The sequence below is a fragment of the Schistocerca nitens genome, chromosome 6, assembly GCF_023898315.1.
Source record: "Schistocerca nitens isolate TAMUIC-IGC-003100 chromosome 6, iqSchNite1.1, whole genome shotgun sequence".
NCBI lineage: Eukaryota > Metazoa > Arthropoda > Insecta > Orthoptera > Acrididae > Schistocerca > Schistocerca nitens.
The window spans coordinates 572,772,996-572,797,998 of record NC_064619.1 but is presented as its reverse complement, the minus strand read 5'-3'; the positions used below and the strand labels follow the sequence as shown (position 1 = coordinate 572,797,998).

At 43.9% G+C, this 25,003-nt stretch overlaps 1 protein-coding gene across 1 annotated transcript in view; it reads left to right on the top strand.

The window, feature by feature from the left end:
• LOC126262528 (venom dipeptidyl peptidase 4-like) overlaps window positions 1–25,003 on the top strand; it is a 272,420-nt gene that overhangs the window by 220,471 nt on the left and 26,946 nt on the right. The window contains exons 14-15 of the mRNA XM_049959201.1: window positions 11,165–11,325; window positions 15,778–15,989. Of these exons, the coding sequence (XP_049815158.1) occupies window positions 11,165–11,325; window positions 15,778–15,989 (373 nt within the window). The remainder of the gene's footprint in view (window positions 1–11,164; window positions 11,326–15,777; window positions 15,990–25,003) is intronic.

Below are 25,003 nucleotides of genomic sequence, written 5' to 3'. Positions count from 1 at the left end.
TCTCCCTCCATCCCTAATCCGAGCTTGTGCTCCGTCTTTAACGACTTCATAGTCGATGGAACGTTAAACACTAATCTTCTTCCAACGATTTGTTTTCAGTGATTTCCCTAAATCGCTTTTAAGGGCAAATGCCGAACTCCTTCTCCCTCCTTCCCTAATTCGAGCTTGTGATCCGTCTTTAACGACTTCATAGTCGACGGGACGTTAAACACTAATCTTCTTCCAACGATTTGTTTTCCGTGATTTCCCTAAATCGCTTTTAAGGGCAAATGCCGAACTCCTTCTCCCTCCATCCCTAATCCGAGCTTGTGCTCCGTCTTTAACGACTTCATAGTCGACGGGACGTTAAACACTAATCTTCTTCCAACGGTTTGTTTTCCGTGATTTCCCTAAATCGCTTTTAAGGGCAAATGCCGAACTCCTTCTCCCTCCATCCCTAATCCGAGCTTGTGCTCCGTCTTTAACGACTTCATAGTCGACTGGACGTTAAACACTAATCTTCTTCCAACGATTTGATTTCCGTGATTTCCCTAAATCGCTTTTAAGGGCAAATGCCGAACTCCTTCTCCCTCCATCCCTAATCCGAGCTTGTGCTCCGTCTTTAACGACTTCATAGTCGACTGGACGTTAAACACTAATCTTCTTCCAACGATTTGTTTTCCGTGATTTCCCTAAATCGCTTTTAAGGGCAAATGCCGAACTCCTTCTCCCTCCATCCCTAATCTGAGCTTGTGCTCCGTCTTTAACGACTTCATAGTCGACAGGACGTTAAACACTAATCTTCTTCCAACGATTTGTTTTCCGTGATTTCCCTAAATCGCTTTTAAGGGCAAATGCCGAACTCCTTCTCCCTCCATCCCTAATCCGAGCTTGTGCTCCGTCTTTAACGACTTCATAGTCGACGGGACGTTAAACACTAATATTCTGGTCTCTCCCTCCAGCGACTTGTTGAGACCAAGCCACGTCGAGTTGCTGCACTTCACCGGGCGAAAGAAGTTTCTACACGATTTAGGAGATATCCAGTGACTTTTTCCACCAGCGTACATGGTTGTCTCCAAGGAAGCGTTATAGGCCATACCCTGTTCTTAGTCTGTAGAAACGACTTAGAAGACACTGTAAACAGCCTGCTTATAGTAGTGACAGAATATGCCATTTACAGTCTGGTAAAATCATCAAAATACATCAGCAGAAAGAGTAACAAAATGAATTAGACAAAATATCTGAGTATAGGGTATAGTGTCAGTTGACCCTGCACTATAAAAGATGTATGGTTTCTCACATGACTTCTAAAATAACATGGTTACACGATAAATCGTACACACATATTTAAAGATTTTCGATTCAGCTACACACACAAAGATTACAATTTTGGTCAACTTATACAGCAAAAGAAAATGTTGTGACAAAGGCTAACCAAAGACTGCACTTTATTAGCGGAACATTTGTAACGTACAAGAAATCTGCTAAAGAGACTAACAACACTACATTCGTCCACTCACTTCTGAAGTATTGCTGCGTGGTGTGGTGTTCTTACCAGACAACATTGACGGAGGACATCAGATAAGTTCAGTGAAAGACAGCTCGTATTATCACGAAGTAGAGAGGAGAGTGTCACTGATACGATAATAAAGTTGTGGCGGAAATCATTAAAACAAAAGTGTCTTTCATTACCTTGGACACCAAAACTTTCATTGGGTCTGCGACCATGTTAGGTTCACTCTTGTATTTGTCGATAAATTTATCTAATTGTACTCCTAATTACGCGTTTCGTTTTAACAGCCTCATCATAAACGACTGTGGCATACAGAACTACCATTAAAATGGATGAACAGACTTTTATATAAAAAAAAGAAACTATGTTTAGAGTTATTGTGTTGACGCTTAAGTTGAGGCAGAGACCTCACGGATGCATGAGATCTAGTCAAGTAATATCTTAACAGCGTCAGGGACCAAACTTGCTCTCGTCGTGCGGTGCTTCACGAAATAAACATATTCGGGCGCCAGATCGCTGAAGTGAGTGTCGTATATTGCATTATTTCTCGTATTATGTTAATATGAACCAATTATTCCCACTATAAGTATTATAATTAAAGCCTGTAAATACTACATTATGAAACACGTTATTACTTTACGGTAAACGTTATCGTGAGTAAAAAAGTGCTTACTAAAAGTACAATTAGTACATTTGCAGTAGAAAACATATTACTACAGTATTAATAGCATAAACCGCAACTAATCGTGTTGAATAGGTTGAGGTCGGGAGAAGAAAAGACATCTTAAATAGGGGATCATACAAAAAACAATAATGACAGCACTAACTGAATGATACTGAACAGTACACACAGGCTACTACACAATGTGACACAGCTGTAGTTATTGCATTTAAGTATAACACTTCTGTGAGATTTATGTACAATAAACCAATTATTAATACTTTTTCGTGCAGCAGCGCTTTCTTCCGAATTATTTCATTTCCATGATACGCAACCATGGACGCTCATGTCACGCGTGGTTTGTTGTGGATTGACATTCTTGCAATCGCGCAGCTCGTATGATGCAGCGCACATTCTGTCGATGCATTGTTTTTGTTTTCGTGGAATACCTGGGCAAAGCTACATAATTATATTACTCATATTTTACGTTAAGTGTTAGTAACTGTTTTATTGTACGCTATTGTATTACTCTAAATTTGATTTTTTAAGTCTGTTCATCAAATCTAATGTTAGCTCTTCGTAACACACAGCTACCTGATGTTGAAGTGAAATGGGTAAAAAGGATTGTGACAAAGGAATTTAGCAGGTCAAGACAAGAGTATATTACTGAGAAAGGTGTTTTTTTTATCGCGGTGAGATCTTTTCACGAAATTTGAATTTCGAACTTTCTCCTCCGAAAGACAAAATATTTTGTTGAATCCCACCTATGAAGGAGAAAACCATCGATCTAAACTAACAGAAGTAAGAGCTCGCACAGAAAGATTTAGATGTACATTTTTCGCATATGCTATTCGAGTTGAGTGATAGATAAATAATCTGAAAGTGGTACTAAGCAACTTCTATAAACTGCAGAGTAAGTTGGGATCTCTTTGTGTGGATACTGTTTGTTGTGAAGGGAAACAAATCAGGCAATACAATTTTACTTCGTTAGTACTGTTTTTCTACGTACCTGAAAATTAGGCTATTGAGCGTGTTATCGGTCGACCGCATCACTTTGGCCGGCCGAAGTGGCCGTGCGGTTAAAGGCGCTGCAGTCTGGAACCGAAGACCGCTACGGTCGCAGGTTCGAATCCTGCCTCGGGCATGGATGTTTGTGATGTCCTTAGGTTAGTTAGGTTTAACTAGTTCTAAGTTCTAGGGGACTAATGACCTCAGCAGTTGAGTCCCATAGTGCTCAGAGCCATTTGAACCATTTTTGCATCACTTTGGTTGCTCTACCAAGGGTAGCGGTTTTGTACGCTCCTTGCCACCATTCCTGTGGTCCATTCTGCCAGGGAAAATTCGATATACTTAAAGAGCGCACGTCGAGGATGCTTCGCTCATCTGCTAAGACCAATCACGTAACTCGATTTTGTTTTCGTTTCTACGGCGACACTGAAGAACAGAAGCGGGACGCACACCACATCTCCCCTTTGTTGTTCACGAAGCTTCGCCGGCAATTTCTGTAGAACTGCATTTCCCAGTGATGTCGCTATCTTCCTCAGCTTGGAGTGTCGGTACGTTGTATGGTGCCACAATCGAGGACGATGATGTCGAGAGAATGATAATATTTAGTTTTCCCGTCCGTCGAAGTATCTCTCGTCCAGAAGTCATTACACAATTTTTCGACTTGACATATAGCTTTTCTACAGTCTTATAACGTCACAGTACTTACAGTTAATGCGACAGAGATACTAATGTTCTAGTGTTTAGCACTTGCGCCTAATGTTGCGGAAATCTGGGGTTCGATTCCCTGCGTTCACATCAGACTTTTTTTCTGGAGGAAAGACCTCATGTGATCAAATCAGAAGCTGTATTGTCGAAAGTTGACACACTGAGCAACGTGGCTGTGCTACAATAATTATAACGCTTTGTCCTTCAAACTATCTATGAAGTTTTTATAGTGAAGTGTAATGAAAATTCTTACTTTTATTGAATACGTCCTTTCTGCATCTTGTAGTTCAGTCGTACGGTTTATCATTTAAACAACAACCAGGCACAGGTATGGTTTTAAAAAAGTTTATTTAAATCAGACCTGTAGCGGTTTCGGATGTATTACAAATTCACCCTCAGACAATCTAACTTCCGCACCATTTCAGTGCAGTAAAGTGTTCATTGTGAATAAGTATTATAGTAGTTCTATTACATGTTTATTACCTTATAAATAAAAAACTTTTTTTATTTTAAATTCAGTGCGTTAGTGTTCGTAAAATAATTCTTTCATATAGTGTTCATTAAAAAAAATGACGATCATTCCACTTGGGACCTGTGGAAGGTACATTAGCTTATTTGTTTCATTTGTAAATATTTGTCCCGTATTATTGTTTTTCTGACCTGTTGTACATCCTGGAGGACCTCCTCACTACGGATCAATTGGAATGAAAGTAAATCTAATCTAGTCTGTTTAAATTAGAAACCTTACAAACGAGAAGCTGACCGCACATAAAATCAGTGAAACTGATGCACATATCATCGCAGTGGCGTCACATCGACAGACCAGTACCAGTCTGGTTGACAAGTGACTTTTATTAGCAGCAGCAAAAACATCAACCGTTATTTATGTTTTGCTCTGAGAGCACGACGGTTGACGCATTGCTGCTTCGGATCGTATTCTTCGCAAGACTGCAGACTAGTTCTATAGTTCTAGAGGATATGGTGGCAGTAGGAGAGGACTCATTTTCTTACTCCACCCAGCAGTGCAAGCATGGATCCCGTGCTTATGTTAACAGCAGTTCACTACGCAAGTACAATTAATTGGCGTTTCTCCATCACCTGCAAGTTGTGACCTCCCACATGACAATTAATGGTTCAAATTAATTATTTAAATTCTGTCCCTCCTGATTTTTAGGACATATACTTCGTCCTTCGTAAGAGCACACTGAAGAAATAGCGTGGAAAGTTTAGATATGTACATTGATCAAAATAATTGGTACTTATCTGGTAAAATTCCTCTTCGTTGTTTCTCGCGATTCGCATGTAGGGGTCTTCTTTCTCGCTTTCCTATAGAATATTGACAAAATATTTGGATTTTCCGGAGTTCACGGGTTTGACTTGTTGTATCTGTTATACTCAAAACAATGAACATGTTTCAATTTCGTCTTTGTTGACATATTCTTGAAATCATTCCACAAATTTTAAATATCACTTTATCTTTGTGTTTAACAGTTAGAAAAATATGGTTTTGAGCTTCGTTATTTAGACGTACTGGGAAACACTCGCCCAACTTTATGCGGTCATACGCAACTTCTTTCGACTGCAAGCAACTCTCTAACATTACCCACTGATAGTCCATAGATTGTTAAACACGAACACACATTGGTCAAAGATTACCAAATTACTTCAGGCTTATGTACCTCTCTGACATTTACATTCATCAAAATAATCAAGACAATTTTTTATTATAAATATATAGAAGGTTTTTGGCAGTTAAAAAAGGATATCACAAAATACCAGATAAAACAGCTTGTATCGAAATTACGCTTGGTATGTAGTACATGATGTAATCAGACCAGTTTCATTACAACGTCCACACGAAAAATTGTTTCGGCTTCAGGGGCTCCTGCATAGGACCGAGAAGACCGTTCATACTCTGTAGTTCACTCACGTCCCATGAACACAGCACTACATTTGAAGTTCGCGGTTTGTTTCGACGAAACTTTCACTTACCGCCACACCTTCGTTGCACAAAAATTGGATAACACAGTTCTCCAATTGTTTGAAAGTATGCACCACGTACCTCTGCTATTACAAATAGATGTTATTCCTGGCTTTACTCTTGAACGACTCTTCAGCCTCGATCTACACACTCCAAAAGTTTGGAGGCTCTTTAGCTGGTTTTGCTGCATTACTTGAAATCGGCCGCCATCGCCCGCTGATCCTGCACATGTAGAGCACCCTTCAACCAGCGTTGCAGACTTCTCGGTAAGGCGCAGTCGTTCTTAATCGGTTCAGTCAAACATTTGTCGAGGAATTCAGCTACTCTAGTGTAACTAAGGGATCTGTGGTACCTTGATGATTAATTGTGGCTTAATTTCGTCTTGGTACCATCACCCCTTGACGTTGGAATCATTACGGTCTTATTCCTAGTCTCTCGTCATCTTTCTTTAGTCCTATACTGCCTGATAATATGAAGTAATACCGCTACTAATGCCTGATTAATTGTGCACCCTAAGCTACTGCTCTCATTCGTTTGAATATCTTTGATGTTGATGACTCCACCCATACGTTTCCTTCTATGAAGATGCATCAGCGGTAGACATACAGCAGGTCCCTGCCAATAAAGACCACTCTGCTGAAGCTTTCTGCACACCGTTTGCATCGATACAACACGTGCAGAGCATGCTGTGTGCTCACGTACCAGTTGCCCTGCAGTACTAAGGCGGTACTCTGGTGCCCTTACAGCCAAATGACGGTTCTCTCTTCTGAAGTCACACGTTATCGGCACGGCCCTGATCTTTGGGACACCGATATGGTCTCAATAAAGTGTCGCCACATCCGAGAAACAACAGAACGATTCACACTAAACCATCGGACCACATCATTTTGCGACTGACCTGCTCCCATTCTTTCTATGGCCCACCACCACAGAGAGACATCTTCTCTGTGCCATTACGGCAAGTTGAAAGAGAGAGAGGGAGAGAGAGAGAGAGAGAGAGAGAGGTGATATATATGTGTGCATGATAAATTCCTTCCCTCAAAAGTATTTCTTTTCTTCATACCTCCTCCGTGTTACCACAGATAACGTGTCACTGATCTCATTTGTACTAAGATTGCAGTACGTGCGAGGTGCCTATTAGCTTCTAACGCCCAAGTGGAATGCATAAGTTCTAATAAAAGTTCATCAACCTGCAGTCTTCGATAGTTGATGCCCCTTGGGCAGAAAATATCATGTAGGTCGTGAATCCGTGATCTTGAGGCTGTAAGAAACTCTTAGCAAGGAAATGTTGTTTTAGGAATGGTTAATTTTCCGGTCAGTTTGTTTATACGGGATACCACTCGCTTTTTATTGCTAGAACACGGGAAACTGCACAATTACATTCCACTTCAGAGTCACAAATACTTTCCATTGTTCAACAATAAAACTAACTGTGTATTTCTGTAATTACAATCACACTGTTGTCAACTAGACATTGCAAATTAAGTCTTAACTGACACCGAGGCAGACAACATGTCTCTGCTCCCAGACTTCCGAACCAGCTCTTACATTTAAAAACTAGACATTGAAAATTAAGTCTGAACTGATACCGCGGCGGACAACTTGCCCGTCCTCCGAGACAGCCGAACTAGCTCTGATCTTACAGCCGAACCACTTCGCCCACCATCTAAGTTAGGGACGATCCGAAGATCACCGAAGTGCATCGTCTGCTTTTTCGTTTTGCAGTTATTTATTATTCTGCTGGTTATTAGTGCTTGTGAAATAAGGAATGATAGCATGCTGTTGAGACATGCTTTAAATATGTAATGCCAGTAAATATGCTCTTTAGTTGAACTAATATTAATAATAGAAGATCAACATTTTGGGGTGCACCTTCCGAACGCCGCAGCCAATCGCGGAGAAGGACCACAATTTAGGCTGTTTTTCTCACGATACCCGTACCAAACAGCACGTTGGGTACTCAGAGTGGCAGATTCAACGTGCTCTCCGCCCACCCACTACAGCACAACCTGTGGATATGGATGAAATCACGAGGGAGGAGGTAGGCACTGCGTTTATCCCATATACAGGCGCACTCTCGGGGAAGATAGCCCGCATTTTGAAGAAACACCGGGTCGGAACTGTGTTTTGTCCTCCGAATAAAACTCGTGCACTGGTGGGGAGCGCCAATGATGACCTCGGTTTGAGGAAGGCCGGCGTGTACCAGATTCCGTGTCAATGTGGCAAGTCGTATATTGGTCAGACGATGCGTACCGTCGAGGATCGATGCCGTGAACACCAGAGGCACACTCGACTGATGTATCCGAGCAAGTCGGCGGTCGCTGAACATTGTTTGTCGGAAAATCACGCTATGGAGTATGAACGCACGAGGATTCTGGTACAGACGTCGAGATACTGGGACAGCGTTGTTAGAGAGGCCATCGAAATTCGCACCAATGACGACCTCATAAATCGTGACTGTGGCTATAATCTTAGCAAGGCTTGGGAACCAGCGATTGGGTTAATCAAGAGTAAATCGAGCAAATGTATAGTTGTGACGACCACGGCGGACAGAGCCATCACACCGACGTCATCTCAGACGCCATCGCAATATGTTCCACCGCGCGACCGTGGCGCGGGGCGCGGACGGCGGAGTGAGCGCGCCGCGGGCGGAGGGTATTTAAATTTGCCGCCGCCGCGACCGAACCCAGTTCCCCCTGAGCAGCCATAGTGTACGGATCTCCGTGCCGGCACGTTCACAGGAGCTCAGTCCGCCAGTTCACCTGATGATGGCGACATGTATGATCGCCGAAATATTGTGCCCGTTGGACACTGTAGACCGGCAGTACACCCGTGGATATTTTGATTATCAAATACGCCGGGAGAAACTCAAGAATCACATCTGATTAACAGTTTGTATGATTATATCGTGAATTAGCCACAGGGCGGGGAAATAGTGGTTTCTTGATTTAATTTTGAACACTAGTGTAGTTCTGGAAGTAGACTTGCTGGGTGTGTTTCCACATCAAAAATTTAGAGAAGTAGCTTCCACAAGTGACTTGTGGAATTTTATTCACTAGTGCACTCACGTCTTATCGCCTGCAGTTGTGCCCTACTGATTGGGTCAAAGTCCTAAGGCAGTAGAGTAGTGCGAGATGACGAATTCGGAAAAATGTAGGGGAGCAGAGAGAAGCGATATTGACGGTGGGAGTGATGGCGAGAAGAGGGTGGTGTAACGCGGCTGACGACCATCTGCTTGAGGTGGCTGGTCAAAGAGGAACTGACCTACAGACGCACTGTGGCCAGTTATACAGGCAACTATGGGTATAAGTACCTCAATACATATCCACTTGAAGTGTGTTAGTTGCTTTTTTTCTCTACAACTAACAGAATTCCAGCTAACACATCACACAATTTACTATCTGATGTTTTTTGCATGGTCATAACTACATCACTAAGTGGACTACCCCTGTCAGTTTAGACCAACCGTTTTGCATCCATGTGCCCACACTTCAGTACCTGACGTGCTGCCCAGGGGAAAATAAACATTCATGGCTTGCTTATACCACGCGTACTTGTAAGTATGAAACAACCTAAAAACATACTAACCTTAACCTTAACAGCAATAGTCATTAGTCTGCAAATGAAGTACACTACTGGCCATTATAATTGTAACACCAAGACGACTTGCTACAGACACGAAATTTAACCGACAGGAAGAAGATGTTGTGATATGCAAATGATTAGCTTTCTAGAGCATTCACTCAAGGTTGGCGCCGGTGGCGACACCTACAAGGTGCTGATATTAGGAAAGTTTCCAACCGATTTCTCATACACAAACAGCAGTTGACCGGCGTTGCCTGGTAAAACGTTATTGTGACGCCTCGTGTAAGGAGGAGAAATGCGTACCATCACGTTTCCGACATTGATAAAGGTCGGATTGTAGCCTATCGCCATTGCGGTTTATCGTATCGCGACATCGCTGCTCGCGTTGGTCGAGATACAATGACTGTTAGCAGAATATGGAATCGGTGGGTTCAGGAGGGTAATACGGAACGCCGTGCCGGATCCCACCGGCCACGTGTCACTACCAGTCGAGATGACAGGCGTCTTATCCGCATGGCTGTAACGGATCGTGGTACCGCGTCTCGATCCCTGAGTCAACAGATGGGGACGTTTGCAAGACAACAACCATCTGCACGAACAGTTCGACGACGTTTGCAGCAGCACGGACTATCAGCTAGGAGACTATGGCTGCGGTTACCCTTGACGCTGCATCACAGACAGGAGCGCCTGCGATGGTGTACTCAACGACGAACCTGGGTGCACGAATGGCAAAACGTCATTTTTTCGGAAGAATCCAGGTTCTGTTTACAGCATCATGATGGTCGCATCCGTGTTTGGCGACATCGCGGTGAACGCACATTGGAAGCGTGTATTCGTCATCGCCATACTGGCGTATCACCCGGCGTGATGGTATGGGGTGCCACTGGTTTACACGTCTCGGTCACCTCTTGTTCGCATTGACAATACTTTGAACAGTGGACGTTACATTTCAGATGTGTTACGACCCGTGGCTCTATCCTTCATTCGATCCCTGCGAAACCCTACATTTCAGCAGGATAATGCACGACCGCATGTTGCAGGTCCTGTACGGGCCTTTCTGGATACAGAAAATGTTCGACTGCTGCCCTGGCCAGCACATTCTCGAGATCTCTCCCCAATTGAAAACGTCTGGTCAATGGTGGCCGAGCAACTACCTCGTCACAATACGCCAGTCACTACACTTAATGAATTGTGGTATCGTGTTGAAGCTGCATGGGCAGCTGTACACGCCATCCAAGCTCTGTTTGACTCAATGCCCAGGCGTATCAAGGCCGTCATAACGGCCAGAGTTGGATGTTCTGGGTACTGATTTCTCAGGATCTATGCACCCAAATTGCGTGAAAATGTAATCACATGTCAGTTCTATTATAATATATTTGTCCAATGAATATCCGTTTATCATCTGCATATCTTCTTGGTGTACGACTTTTAGTGGCCAGTAGTGTAATTACTGATGTAATGTTGTTCAATATGCTGTCCTCAACCACCAAAAAATATCTACACCGACACACATAACAACCTGTCCAGCTGTCTTCGTAGTTGCCCATGTGCTCGAATTGCTTCACAGGTGGGTCACGTGGCGTAGTTAACGCCGTTTGTGGCGGAGACGCGAAACCCAGGATATCCTTGGTCTCGAATTCATTGCGTCTTTGTCTACTGACAAACATACAAAATACACGATACCAAGTAGAGTGTTGCACAGCCGACACCTTTTTGTATTCCTTTTACGCAGGCGGATAACGGAGAAGTACCGCTTCATCGACAGCTCGCGCGTCGCCATCTGGGGCTGGAGCTACGGCGGCTACGTGACGGCCATGGCTCTGGCGCGCGACCACGAGGGCGTCTTCAGGTGCGGCGCCTCGGTGGCCCCCGTCGCCGACTGGTTGTACTACGGTAAGTAGCTTTGTCAGGGGAAGAGGTGCCAGGGGATAGTCGTGGATGTTACTCGCGTTTCACTAGCATTTTCTCTTCTGTTATTGCACTTCATCACCTGAACTTAATACTATGTAAAAAGAAAACGTTGTAAGTATACGAAGATGGTATTTGTTCTTTCGGACATGCCCGAAAGAATAGATACCATCGGTGACCATGCATCTCGTTAGAATGAAATTACAATGAAATGAAAACCTTTAGCTGCTTACAGGAATTGACATACGTCAACGGGGACAGATGAAAATGTGTCCCCCGACCGGGACTCAAACCCGGGATCTCCTGCTTACATGGCAGACGCTCTGTCCATCTGAGCCACCGAGGACACAGAGGATAGTGCGACTCCAGGGATTTATCTCTAGCACGCCTGCCGCGGACCCAACATTCTCAACGTATTGTCCCGCACTACATTCATAGTGCCCCCGCCCATTATACTCATTACTCGCGGCGCGTTGCCGATTCCCGTAAAACTTTAGGCACTGTTTGTGCATCCGCACAGAAGAAGAAGATGGTTAAGTGGCCGATGAGCCTTAACTATATACACTCCTGGAAATGGAAAAAAGAACACATTGACACCGGTGTGTCAGACCCACCATACTTGCTCCGGACACTGCGAGAGGGCTGTACAAGCAATGATCACACGCACGGCACAGCGGACACACTAGGAACCGCGGTGTTGGCCGTCGAATGGCGCTAGCTGCGCAGCATTTGTGCACCGCCGCCGTCAGTGTCAGCCAGTTTGCCGTGGCATACGGAGCTCCATCGCAGTCTTTAACACTGGTAGCATGCCGCGACAGCGTGGACGTGAACCGTATGTGCAGTTGACGGACTTTGAGCGAGGGCGTATAGTGAGCATGCGGGAGGCCGGGTGGACGTACCGCCGAATTGCTCAACACGTGGGGCGTGAGGTCTCCACAGTACATCGATGTTGTCGCTAGTGGTCGGCGGAAGGTGCACGTGCCCGTCGACCTGGGACCGGACCGCAGCGACGCACGGATGCACGCCAAGACCGTAGGATCCTACGCAGTGCCGTAGGGGACCGCACCGCCACTTCCCAGCAAATTAGGGACACTGTTGCTCCTGGGGTATCGGCGAGGACCATTCGCAACCGTCTTCATGAAGCTGGGCTACGGTCCCGCACACCGTTAGGCCGTCTTCCGCTCACGCCCCAACATCGTGCAGCCCGCCTCCAGTGGTGTCGCGACAGGCGTGAATGGAGGGACGAATGGAGACGTGTCGTCTTCAGCGATGAGAGTCGCTTCTGCCTTGGTGCCAATGATGGTCGTATGCGTGTTTGGCGCCGTGCAGGTGAGCGCCACAATTAGGACTGCATACGACCGAGGCACACAGGGTCAACACCCGGCATCATGGTGTGGGGAGCGATCTCCTACACTGGCCGTACACCACTGGTGATCGTCGAGGGGACACTGAATAGTGCACGGTACATCCAAACCGTCATCGAACCCATCGTTCTACCATTCCTAGACCGGCAAGGGAACTTGCTGTTCCAACAGGACAATGCACGTCCGCATGTATCCCGTGCCACCCAACGTGCTCTAGAAGGTGTAAGTCAACTACCCTGGCCAGCAAGATCTCCGGATCTGTCCCCCATTGAGCATGTTTGGGACTGGATGAAGCGTCGTCTCACGCGGTCTGCACGTCCGGCTCGAACGCTGGTCCAACTGAGGCGCCAGGTGGAAATGGCATGGCAAGCCGTTCCACAGGACTACATCCAGCATTTCTACGATCGTCTCCATGGGAGAATAGCAGCCTGCATTGCTGCGAAAGGTGGATATACACTGTACTAGTGCCGACATTGTGCATGCTCTGTTGCCTGTGTCTATGTGCCTGTGGTTCTGTCAGTGTGATCATGTGATGTATCTGACCCCAGGAATGTGCCAATAAAGTTTCCCCTTCCTGGGACAATGAATTCACGGTGTTCTTATTTCAATTTCCAGGAGTGTATATACGAAGATGGTATCATGTCCGAAAGAACAGATACCATCGGTCACTATGCAGCTCGTTAGAATGAAATTACAATTATATGAAGACCCTTAGCTGCTTACAGGCGTTTACATAGCAGTTGGATCATGTGGATAGAGCGTCTGCCACATAAGCTGGAGATCGCGGGATCGAGTCCCGGTCGGGGCACAAATTTTCATCTGTCCCCGTTGACGTATGTCAACGCCTGTAAGTAGCTAAGGGTTTTCATTTCATTGTAATTTCAAACGTTGTAAGTGCTTGTATCGGTCATATTGGCATTGTCTTTGTAGCTTCTCCCGCAATATCTCCTACAGATTTTACATGTGTAATATTACTGTAAAACATGTAATATTGGAAGCAGGTCTACCTGCTCTCAATTATGGGCTAAAGATCTTAAGATAACAATCAACTTCATCGTGTACTAATATTGTTCCTAAGCATTAATATGGCCGTAATTTTTCTCAAAAGTTAACTGCAATTGATCTGATGCAACAGTTCTTCAATCCGCCGCTTGTAACTCACGTGGAATCTTATCTATATTCTATATCCGCTCCTTCCCGACGCAACGTGCCATTGTCAACCCAGGTGACTGCGTTGTTGATATTGCCCTTGTACATGTGACATTATTTTCCTTGCCAGTTCCATTCGCCTGTATTAAGGAATGGTTAATGCTCCTAGAAGGGTAGCGAAGTATATTACATGCTCGTACATGCATCATCAGCATTAATTTTCTGCAGTAACTATAGTCGATAGAAGTCCCTTTGTGATATAGTATAGGGGCTTCATATTTTCTGTGAGGCCCTTGTCAGAGACTTCTGTGGTAACAGCTATAAAGACTCTCATGCGTGTTACGAGTATAATACCTTATACAAGGGGATTCAGCTGCCCCTACCTATGGATTTTATGCAACCCGCAATGCCTTCAGAACCATGCGTGAGATTTTCGTATGCTTTCGCTCGCCCTGTGGAAACTATTAAATTTTGCATTGGGATATGTTTCAGCTAGAGTTATTCAAGAACAACCTGTTTAGAGGTCACATTTGTACGTTTTTCTTCAATAATTCGAAAAATACAGCCTCCAGTGAAAAGGTATCCCAGTACAAAATTTAACTAAATTAAATTCCCTACAGAAAGTTCGTGTTCATTTTTTCTGTAGGACTAACAGTTTGCAGATAGAAAGCGAGAAAATATGACAATCTTCCACATGGCAATTGAAGGCGTTACAGGTTGCATAAAACCTATAGGTAGGATTCGCTGAATCATCCCCTATACACAGGATCTGTTTTCATGATGTTTCATTTTACTACCTCCTAAGTACGCAACATTTCTTTTCCAAACTGCGGTTCTGAAGTCTGTCTCTAGCTGTATGATAAGTATTCAATATACTGTTATACAAATTCCGTTAAAACGGAAAACCCCAGTTATCTGCACCATACAAGAAAAAATTTTTGGGTTTGATCCTAAAAATATGCTACAAGAAGGGATCAGTTTTTCTGGAGATCATGTAATTGCGTTGTAGACCTAAAAAAGAAGTATGGCATAAATGTATTATATTGTTGTTCCGGTATTTAGTCTGAAAGCTGGTTTCATGCAACGCTCCACGCAGTGAGTTTTCATTTGTACAAAATTACTGTAACCTACATTTACTTGAACTGACTTACTGCAGTCAACAATCAACCTCTGATCTCCATGCACGGTTTTTATCCCTCACAGTTTCCTCCGCTTATAAACTAACTGTTCGTTGATGGCTTATCATGTGTTCTGTTACTCTCTCCCTTCATGTAGTCAGTTTGCGTCAAAATACACTTTCTCTTCCAGTTCGTTTTAGTACATCTTCATTAGTTACTCGATCTACACTTAAGCTTCACAGAGCTTCTATAACACAACATTTCAAAGGTTTCTTTCTCTTCTTGTTTCTAGCATTAATCATCCATATTTCACTTCCATATAAGGCTATACTCTACTTTTTATCAGAATAGACTTACTGACATTTAAATTTGCATATCATAACTCAATTTTCTTCACAAAAACTTTCATTTTTATTGGTGGTCTGTACTTTATCTTGTCTTTCCTTTTGCCATCGCCCGTTACTTCAATGCCGAAATACACTGCCTGTCAAAAAAATAACAACACTAAACTCGAACATTGCTAAATGCACGCTGATGGCCGTTATACCTGTCACAGAGAATTGCAACTCTTATTATTTACATACCCGAGTGTGTACGAAGTTTTATTGATATCCGATCATATCTTATGGATGCTTCACTTTCTTTGTCCGAAAGTGTAGCAGAACTCGTCCATTACTTTTATGTCATAAATCCAAACCCATTACCGTCATATTGTGTAATTAGTATTGGTACTCAAGTATAGAAAATTTGCAGTCGCTTCTACTTGCTATATGCTGTAAGCACGGTGACGTTGCGTCTTTCGACAGATGCGAAATATACGGAGAAATACATGGGGCTGCCCACTCCAGAGGACAACAAGGCAGGTTACAGTGCCAGTGACGTCACGCGACTTGCTGACCACTTCGCCAACAAGATGTTCCTGTTGATCCACGGGACGGCGGATGACAACGTCCTCTACCAGAACTCCATGATGCTAGCCCGCGCCCTCGAGGAGGCGGGCGTTCTCTTCAGGCAGCAGGTATATAGGCAGGCAAATAAAAAGATACATCTTTCCTTCGTACCATACATCCATCCTCAAGGACGTAGAAACTGTAAAAAAAGACATGTTTACAAAGGACGGAGTATGATAATATTCCTTCACAGATTACACTGTTCTACAAAAAAACCTTTTTTTCTATTTCTGATAAAAAATATTGTGATCCTAGTTGTATTTTGAGTGCTGAATTGAAAACTGTTATTGGTTTTTTTCTGTCAGGGATAGTTTATGAGTAATCGCAATTTTATTTCTCTTTTCAGTTTCTGATATAGTGCAGCAAACGTGAGGTGAAATTCGACAAACAAATGCACATCTTTATGATGTTATAAGTTCATCACATTAATGGAGGGTGGGATCTAACATATAACACCGTAACCTTTGTGTATACACTTTGAAGCATTTATTTGACATGAGAAATTACAGAAAATCGTCAAACAATGAGCCACTGCTTTGTAATGCACATCACTTTTTTCTCTTGTATTGTGAATCTTTCTTCTCTCGAATGATATTCCCGCTATAATCTACTAACATAGAAGGTACCCACTTCCCTTCATAGCGCCTTTCTATGGTAGAAATGTCTTTATGGAATCTTTCCCCATGTTCATTCGATACGTCACTACAACTCTCTGTGAAGTAGTCCAGATGAGAGTCCATCATATGTACCTTCAAAGACATATTGCACCCCAAATCCTGATATGCTTTGATCATATCCTTTACCATTGCTTTGTAGTTAGTAGCTCTTCTTCTTCCGAGGAAGTTTTCCGACACCATCTTGAAACAGTCCTATGCGGTTTTTTCTTTATCAGTTAAACATGCTTCAAAATTTGCATCTTTCTGCAGCTCCCTGATTTGTGGGCCCACAAATACACCTTCCTTTATTTCTGCAGCTGAAAGACGAGGGAATTTGGTAGCTAGATATGCAAACCCACAGCATGTTGGATCCATGGACGTCACGAATTGTTTCATCAGGCCAAGTTTGATGTGAAGTGATGGAAGTAGTATATATTCAGGAGCTACCAGACTTTCATGTTGTACATTCTTTTCGCCAACTTTGCATCTTCGCCTAGGCCATTTCTTTTTCAGGTAGTGAGAATTTCGGTCTCTACTATCCCACTCGCAAAGAAAACAGGCATACTTTGTGTAGCCTTGTTGCATTCCCAGTACCACAGCAATTACCCTGAAATCTGCACATATTTTCCATTTGTGTTCATTGTATTTTAATGAATTTAGCATCCTTTGTACGAATTCGTTATTCGCTTTTGTCAAACTAGCGTAAGCTACTGGAACAGAGGGTATTTTATTTCCGTTATGGAGCAAAACACCCTTCAGACTTTTTCTCGATGCATCTATGAAAAGTCTCCACTCCTGTGAAATATAAGTGAAGTTCAGCACTTTCATCAGGCCAGCAACGTCATTGCAAAATGTCAGTGCTTCGTCAGTTGAAAAATGAGAAATAAAGGCATGTTCTCTGTGCCTGAACACACTGATTTTAGTACTTTGGTGCAGTAGGTTATACTCTTGTAATCTTGAACCAAGCAGCTGTGCCTTTTGTTTACTTAGTCCTAGATCACGTACTAAATCATTTAAATCTGCCTGCGTTAACAAATGTGGCGATGACTCACTTGTGCAGTGATATAAAGAATCATCATCTGTGATTTCTTCAGTACTACTTATTTCACTGTCACTCGGAATTTGACCTCGAGCTCTTGAAGGTACTGGAAGGTTGTCGGAATGCTGCACTGGCATTCAACCGTGCTCGGAAATATGACAGACAGTTACTTGTCAGTCAAAACACCCACTCGTTAAGACTGACACAAATTGTGGCTAACACCACTGTTAAAACTCGATGCACTTGCCCCTAGGAGGCGTGAAGCTTTACTGCCGAGGCAGCGACCGGCTGTCGCCGTTCGAGTTAATGAGATGTTTCATGTGGTCTTAATGACATAGGTGTGGCGTGGGATAACCTAATGATGTCTGATTCTTCCCACCTGCTGTTGCACAAGAAATTATCACGTGCTATGACTACTGGATGCGGCAACATACCGGTATTTCTTTATAACGTATCTGTGTATGCCATGAATTGTGAATATACATATATATACATATTACATAAAAAGTATCCCTGACAACGATATTTTGTTTACATATTTGAATTTCCTACGGTAAAATGGTCTAGACGCACATACTTTAATATCAGAAATAGAACCCATGTCGAACAGTGTTATAAGTGAAATGGTCCCCAAGGAAGTGGAACAAGTATATTTCCATTTAAAAGTTAATACCAAACTTGTTACAAACACATAAATGCGTAGGACTACTTCTGGTCATACTGGCTACATTTGGGAACCGCGACTGTGTGGAATAATTGCTTATTTGTATTTTCTTCTACCAGTCACTTTATTAGTTTTGTATTTAATATAATATGACACAATGCATTATGAGCATTTTGAGATAATCTTGAGGCGTTTATGCATACACTCCTGAAGATGGGCAGATAATGCTCGAAACGTGTTGCATTATGTTAAATTAAACATGAAACAAAGAAAGTGACTGGTAGCAGAAAATACACTACTGGTCATTAAAATTGCTACACCAAGAAGAAATGCAGATGATAAACGGATATTCATTGGACAAATATATTATACTAGAACTGACATGTGATTACATTTTCACGAAATTTGGGTGCATAGATCCTGAGAAATTAGTACCCAGACCAACCACCTGTGGTCGTAATAACGGCCTTGATACGCCTGGGCATTGAGTCAAACAGTGCTTGGATGGCGTGTGCAGGTACAGCTGGCCATGCAGCTTCAACACGATACCACAGTTCATCAAGAGTAGTGACTGGTGTATTCTGAAGGGCCAGTTGCTCGGCCACCAATGACCAGACGTTTTCAGTTTGTGAGAGATGTGGAGAATGTGCTGGCCAGGGCAGCAGTCGAACATTTTCTGTATCCAGAAAGGCCCGTACAGGACCTGCAATATGCGGTCGTGCATTATCCTGCTGAAATGTAGGGTTTCGCAGGGAATGAAGGGTAGAGCCACGGGTCGTAACAGATCTGAAATGTAACGTCCACTGTTCAAAGTGCCGTCACTGCGAACAAGAGGTGACCGAGACTTGTAACCAATGGCAGTCCATACTATCACGCCGGGTGATACGCCATTATGGCGATGACGAATACACGCTTCCAAAGTGCATTCACCGCGAGCAGCAATGTCATGATACGATAAACCGCAATCGCAGTAGGCTACAATCCGACCTTTATCAAAGTCGGAAACGTGATGGTACGTATTTCTCCTCCTTACACGAGGCATCACAACAACGTTTCACCAGGCAACGCCGGTCAACTGGTGTTTGTATATGAGAAATCGGTTGGAAACTTTCCTCATGTCAGCACGTTGTAGGTGTCGCCACCGGCGCCAACCTTGTGTGAATGTTCTGAAAAGCTAATCATTTGCATATCACAACATCTCCTTCCTGTCGGTTAAATTTCGCGTCTGTAGCACGTCATCTTCGTGGTGTAGCAACTTTAATGGCCAGTAGTGTATAAATAAGCAGTACATAAAATGGGTAAAATCAAGTGTCTCATATTCTTAAAGGCGATATGCCTGTCGAAACTGGAGAACTAGTCCTGTAAACATCTGTGAAACACACAGTTGTTGAGATATGGAGTATTTTACTTGTGTCGAGAGTCGTAAATACTCGGTGGTATAACTTCATTGCTCATTCTTTATTTGTTGCGTTTGCCTCGGTATTCCATGAGGAGTAGAAGACGATCCTAAATCAGGTGTGTGAAAAACTGGTTCTGCTGAATATATAAACCATGTTCTTGGGCGGTCAATACTTTACGAGCAGTTACTTTATTCATATCAAATTTGGGGAACAAGAGCGGCATTAGGTAGGACATAGTTTTATTTACATAACAAGGTAGCGCTTGAAGATCCTGTCTGGCGAGATATTAGCCTGGGCGCACGCTGGTCATCTTACTAAAGGTAGTCCGTTGTAGTACCTAAACAAAACCAACTACAATTGTTAGTTTATGAAATTGCCTGTGGGTCCACGCTGAATCGCATATATAAACATCGCGTCGCTCCAGTCGCGCCCTCTTCTCTTGACATCTACCATTGCGCGGCACCTGTGTCTGGATCAGCAGTGGTGGTTGACTGAGTTTCTGGGGGGAGGGGGCGGGATGTCAGCATGCCCGTGTGCCACGGTAGTGGTATCTGACCCAGCAACGCCTTCATCTCTCAAGTACGTTGGATTACATCGCCCCATTGACTCGGCTTTCTTTACCCCTTTTAACTTTTACATGGAGTCAGTGACCTGTCGCTCTGTTGTACTACTGGATAAGGTCTTTGGAAAGGGGAAATTTTACTCTAGCGGCTTTTGCGCAAAAAGCCGTGTTTTTTCGTGGCTATATCTGAGAAAACAAAACGTTAGTTTTCAACTGTAGCACGAGGCAAGAGTTGGTCATAAATCTTCTTCCGAAGTAAAATTCTATGTACCGACTTGACAGAAAATCCTAGGAAGTTCTGGTCTTACGTTAAATCAGTAAGTGGCTCGAAACAGCATATCCAGATACTCCGGGATGATGATGGCATTGAAACAGAGGATGACATGCGTAAAGCTGAAATACTAAACACCTTTTTCCAAAGCTGTTTCACAGAGGAAGACCGCACTGCAGTTCCTTCTCTAAATCCTCGCACAAACGAATAAATGGCTGACATCGAAATAAGTGTCCATGGAATAGAAAAGCAACTGGAATCACTCAACCGAGGAAAGTCCACTGGACCTGACGGGATACCAATTCGATCCTACACAGAGTACGCGAAAGAACTTGCCCCCCTTCTAACAGCCGTGTACTGCAAGTCTCTAGAGGAACGGAAGGTTCCAAATGATTGGAAAAGAGCACAGGTAGTCCCAGTCTTCAAGAGGGGTCGTCGAGCAGATGCGCAAAACTATAGACCTATATCTCTGACGTCGATCTGTTGTAGAATTTTAGAACATGTTTTTTGCTCGAGTATCATGTCGTTTTTGGAAACCCAGAATCTACTATGTAGGAATCAACATGGATTCCGGAAACAGCGATCGTGTGAGACCCAACTCCCTTTATTTGTTCATGAGACCCAGAAAATATTAGATACAGGCTCCCAGGTAGATGCTATTTTCCTTGACTTCCGGAAGGCGTTCGATACAGTTCCGCACTGTCGCCTGATAAACAAAGTAAGAGCCTACGGAATATCAGACCAGCTGTGTGGCTGGATTGAAGAGTTTTTAGCAAACAGAACACAGCATGTTGTTATCAATGGAGAGACGTCTACAGACGTTAAAGTAACCTCTGGCGTGCCACAGGGGAGTGTTATGGGACCATTGCTTTTCACAATATATATAAATGACCTAGTAGATAGTGTCGGAAGTCCCATGCGGCTTTTCGCGGATGATGCTGTAGTATACAGAGAAGTTGCAGCATTAGAAAATTGTAGCGAAATGCAGGAAGATCTGCAGCGGATAGGCACTTGGTGCAGGGAGTGGCAACTGACCCTTAACATAGACAAATGTAATGTGTTGCGAATACATAGAAAGAAGGATCTTTTATTGTATGATTATATGATAGCGGAACAAACACTGGTAGCAGTTACTTCTGTAAAATATCTGGGAGTATGCGTGCGGAACGATTTGAAGTGGAACGATCATATAAAATTAATTGTTGGTAAGGCGGGTACCAGGTTGAGATTCATTGGGAGAGTCCTTAGAAAATGTAGTCCATCAACAAAGGAGGTGGCTTACAAAACACTCGTTCGACCTATACTTGAGTGTTGCTCATCAGTGTGGGATCCGTACCAGATCGGGTTGACGGAGGAGATAGAGAAGATCCAAAGAAGAGCGGCGCGTTTCGTCACAGGGTTATTTGGTAACCGTGATAGCGTTACGGAGATGTTTAACAAACTCAAGTGGCAGACTCTGCAAGAGAGGCGCTCTGCATCGCGGTGTAGCTTGCTCGTCAGGTTTCGAGAGGGTGCGTTTCTGGATGAGGTATCGAATATATTGCTTCCCCCTACTTATACCTCCCGAGGAGATCACGAATGTAAAATTAGAGAGATTAGAGCGCGCACGGAGGCTTTCAGACAGTCGTTCTTCCCGCGAACCATACGCGACTGGAACAGGAAAGGGAGGTAATGACAGTGGCACGTAAAGTGCCGTCCGCCACACACCGTTGGGTGGCTTGCGGAGTATAAATGTAGATGTAGATGTAGATGAAGGTTCGTTATGATTTCAACTGTGGTGCAAGTCGGTGTGGCAGATGGGGAAGGAAAAGAGCCGGCAGCTGGATGCGCTAGCAGGAGTATATCCACCCAATACCCAGTACACTGCTGCATAGGCGTCTCGTAAAGGCATGCTCCGCAACTCATAGACCAACGTTCCTTGTAGCATGTACCGACCGACGTGGTGCAGTGGTTAGCACACTGGACTCGCATTCGGGAGGAGTGTAGTTAAAATCCATGGCCATCCAGATTTCCTTGATTTCCCTAAATCGCTTGAGGCGAAGGCCGAGATGATTCCTCCCAAAAGGGCACATGGTTTTCCTTCCCCACCCTTGAAACAATCCGAGTTCGTGCTGCGTTTCCTGTCGACAGGATGTTAAACTCTAATCTTCCTTTTTTTTGTAGCAGGTCCTCCAATTGAGTTTGCTGAAATCTACTGGCTGAGAAATGGTGCGTCAGCGACCATTTCTCGGTGCCACTACGCCGATTCTCAGTTGTGAACTAGGCAATTAAATTCAGTGAAATGAATACCCCTAGCTGCTTACAGGCGTTCATATAACTCAACGGGGCAGTTGAAAATGTGTACCCCGACTGGGACTCGAACCCGGGATCTCCTGCTTACATGGCAGACGCTCTATCCATCTGAGCCACCGAGGACACAGTGGATAGTGCGACTTCAGGACTTATCTCTGGCACCCCTCCCGTGAGACCCACATTCCCACCTTATTGTCCCACACTATATTCGTAGTGCCCCTGCCCATTATACTCATTACTCGCGGCTTTTTGCCAATTCCCGAAAGAGAGTTGGTGCACTGTTTGTGCACCCGCACAGAAGAAAATGGTCAAATGGCCGTAATAAAAATCAGCTTGTAGAGCTGCGCTGGCGGCTTGTATTTTGGAGATGCGAAAATGCGAGTATCACAGGTCGGTGGTAAGTGTATACGGTGACTATATGGCCATCGACAATGAGCCTGATATTTTTATATCTCCATGGGCTACCAGGAGTTGCACATAAAACATGGGCTGCCAGGACTTGCACATAGAACGGAGACAAAGAGTGTGTATTCTCAAAGCTCTTTGGAGAACAAACCTGAAGGTCTCCAGGCTCCATTGACAGAATGCTACAGGACTGCACCTGCAGAATGGGCTGAAGCACCTGGAAAGATTGCCGAGGAGTCTCTAGCAACCGGAAGGTCGAGTAGTACATACTGCGTGAGGCTCTCCTGGTGTGGTCTGAACACTTCCTGTAGGCCGTTAATCCCATGAGAGCTGTAGAAGAACGGAATGTGCGGTCCGCTAATACTACGTGGAGCACGTGGCACTCCAAGGTGCACTATCTGATCAAAAGTTTCTAGGTGTCCATTAGTCTAATAGTTCTGGACGCTGGGGTTAGCAGCGAAGCAGACGTCCTATGTCATCTCAGAGGTGTTCCACTGCATTCATGTCGTGACTTTGGGCAGGTCAGTCCATATTAGGAATGTTATTGTCCACAAACCATTGTCTCAATGCCACAAAATACGAGGGGCGTTTGAAAAGTCTGTGCAAAGTCCGAGAGATGGCACCACTGGCGCCTATCGAGGTCACGTTTAGTTAGTAGCATTTTTGGAAAGAACGCACACCAAGTTTCAGCCATATTGGTCTATTTCTTTGTGTTTGGCATTCTTGTGAATCAAGGAAGTCGAGTGATTGTCAAAAAATTGACGAAAAAGAATTTCGTGTGGTGATTAAACATTACTTTATGAAAGGCAAAACGCCTCAGAAGACTAAAGAGATGCTTGATAAACATTACGGTGACTCTGCATCTTCGATTAGAACAGTTTACGAGTGGTTTCAAAAGTTTTGGAGTGCCCATATGGGCACAAGTGATGCTGAACGTTCTGGACGCCCTGTGGAGGTTACGACTCCGGAAATCATTGATAAAATCCATGATATGGTGATGGATAACAGAAGTGTTAAGGTGCGTGAGATTGCTAGTGCTATGGGCATCTCTAATGAACGGGTACATGATATTTTGCAGAGACATTTGAACATGAGAAGGCTATCCGCAAGATGGGTTCCGCGATTGCTCACGCTTGACCAAAAACGGAATCGTGTGAAGTATTGCAAGGATGGTTTGCAGCTGTTCGGGAAGAATCCGCAGGACTTTAAGCGTCACTGTGGATGAAACATGTACACATTACTATACGCCTGAGACCAAACAACAATCTTAACAATGGGTTACCAAGGAAGAATCTGCAACAAGAAAGGCGAAGACCATTCCTTCGGCTGGAAAGGTTATGGCGACTGTCTTTTGGGATTCGCAAGGGATAATCCTCATCGACTATCTGGAAAAGGTTAAAAACTATTACAGGTGAATATTATTCATGGTTATTGGACCGTTTCAAAACCGGCTGCAAGAAAAACGCCTTCGACTGGACCGCAAAAAAGTCGTTTTCCATGACGACAATGCACCAGCACACACCTCAGCAGTTGTGGTCGCAAAATTAATGGAAATAGGATTCCAACTCGTTTCACATCCCCCATATTCTACAGACTTGGCTCCCTCGGACTACTATTTGTTCTCCAATTTGAAGAAATGGCTGGCGGTACAAAGATTTTATTCAAACGAGGAGGTGATTGCAACAACTAATAGCTATTTTGCAGACTTGGATAATTCATGTTATTCGGAAGGGATCAACATATTAGAACAGCGTTGAACGAAGTGTGCCAGCCGGAGTGGCCGTGCGGTTCTA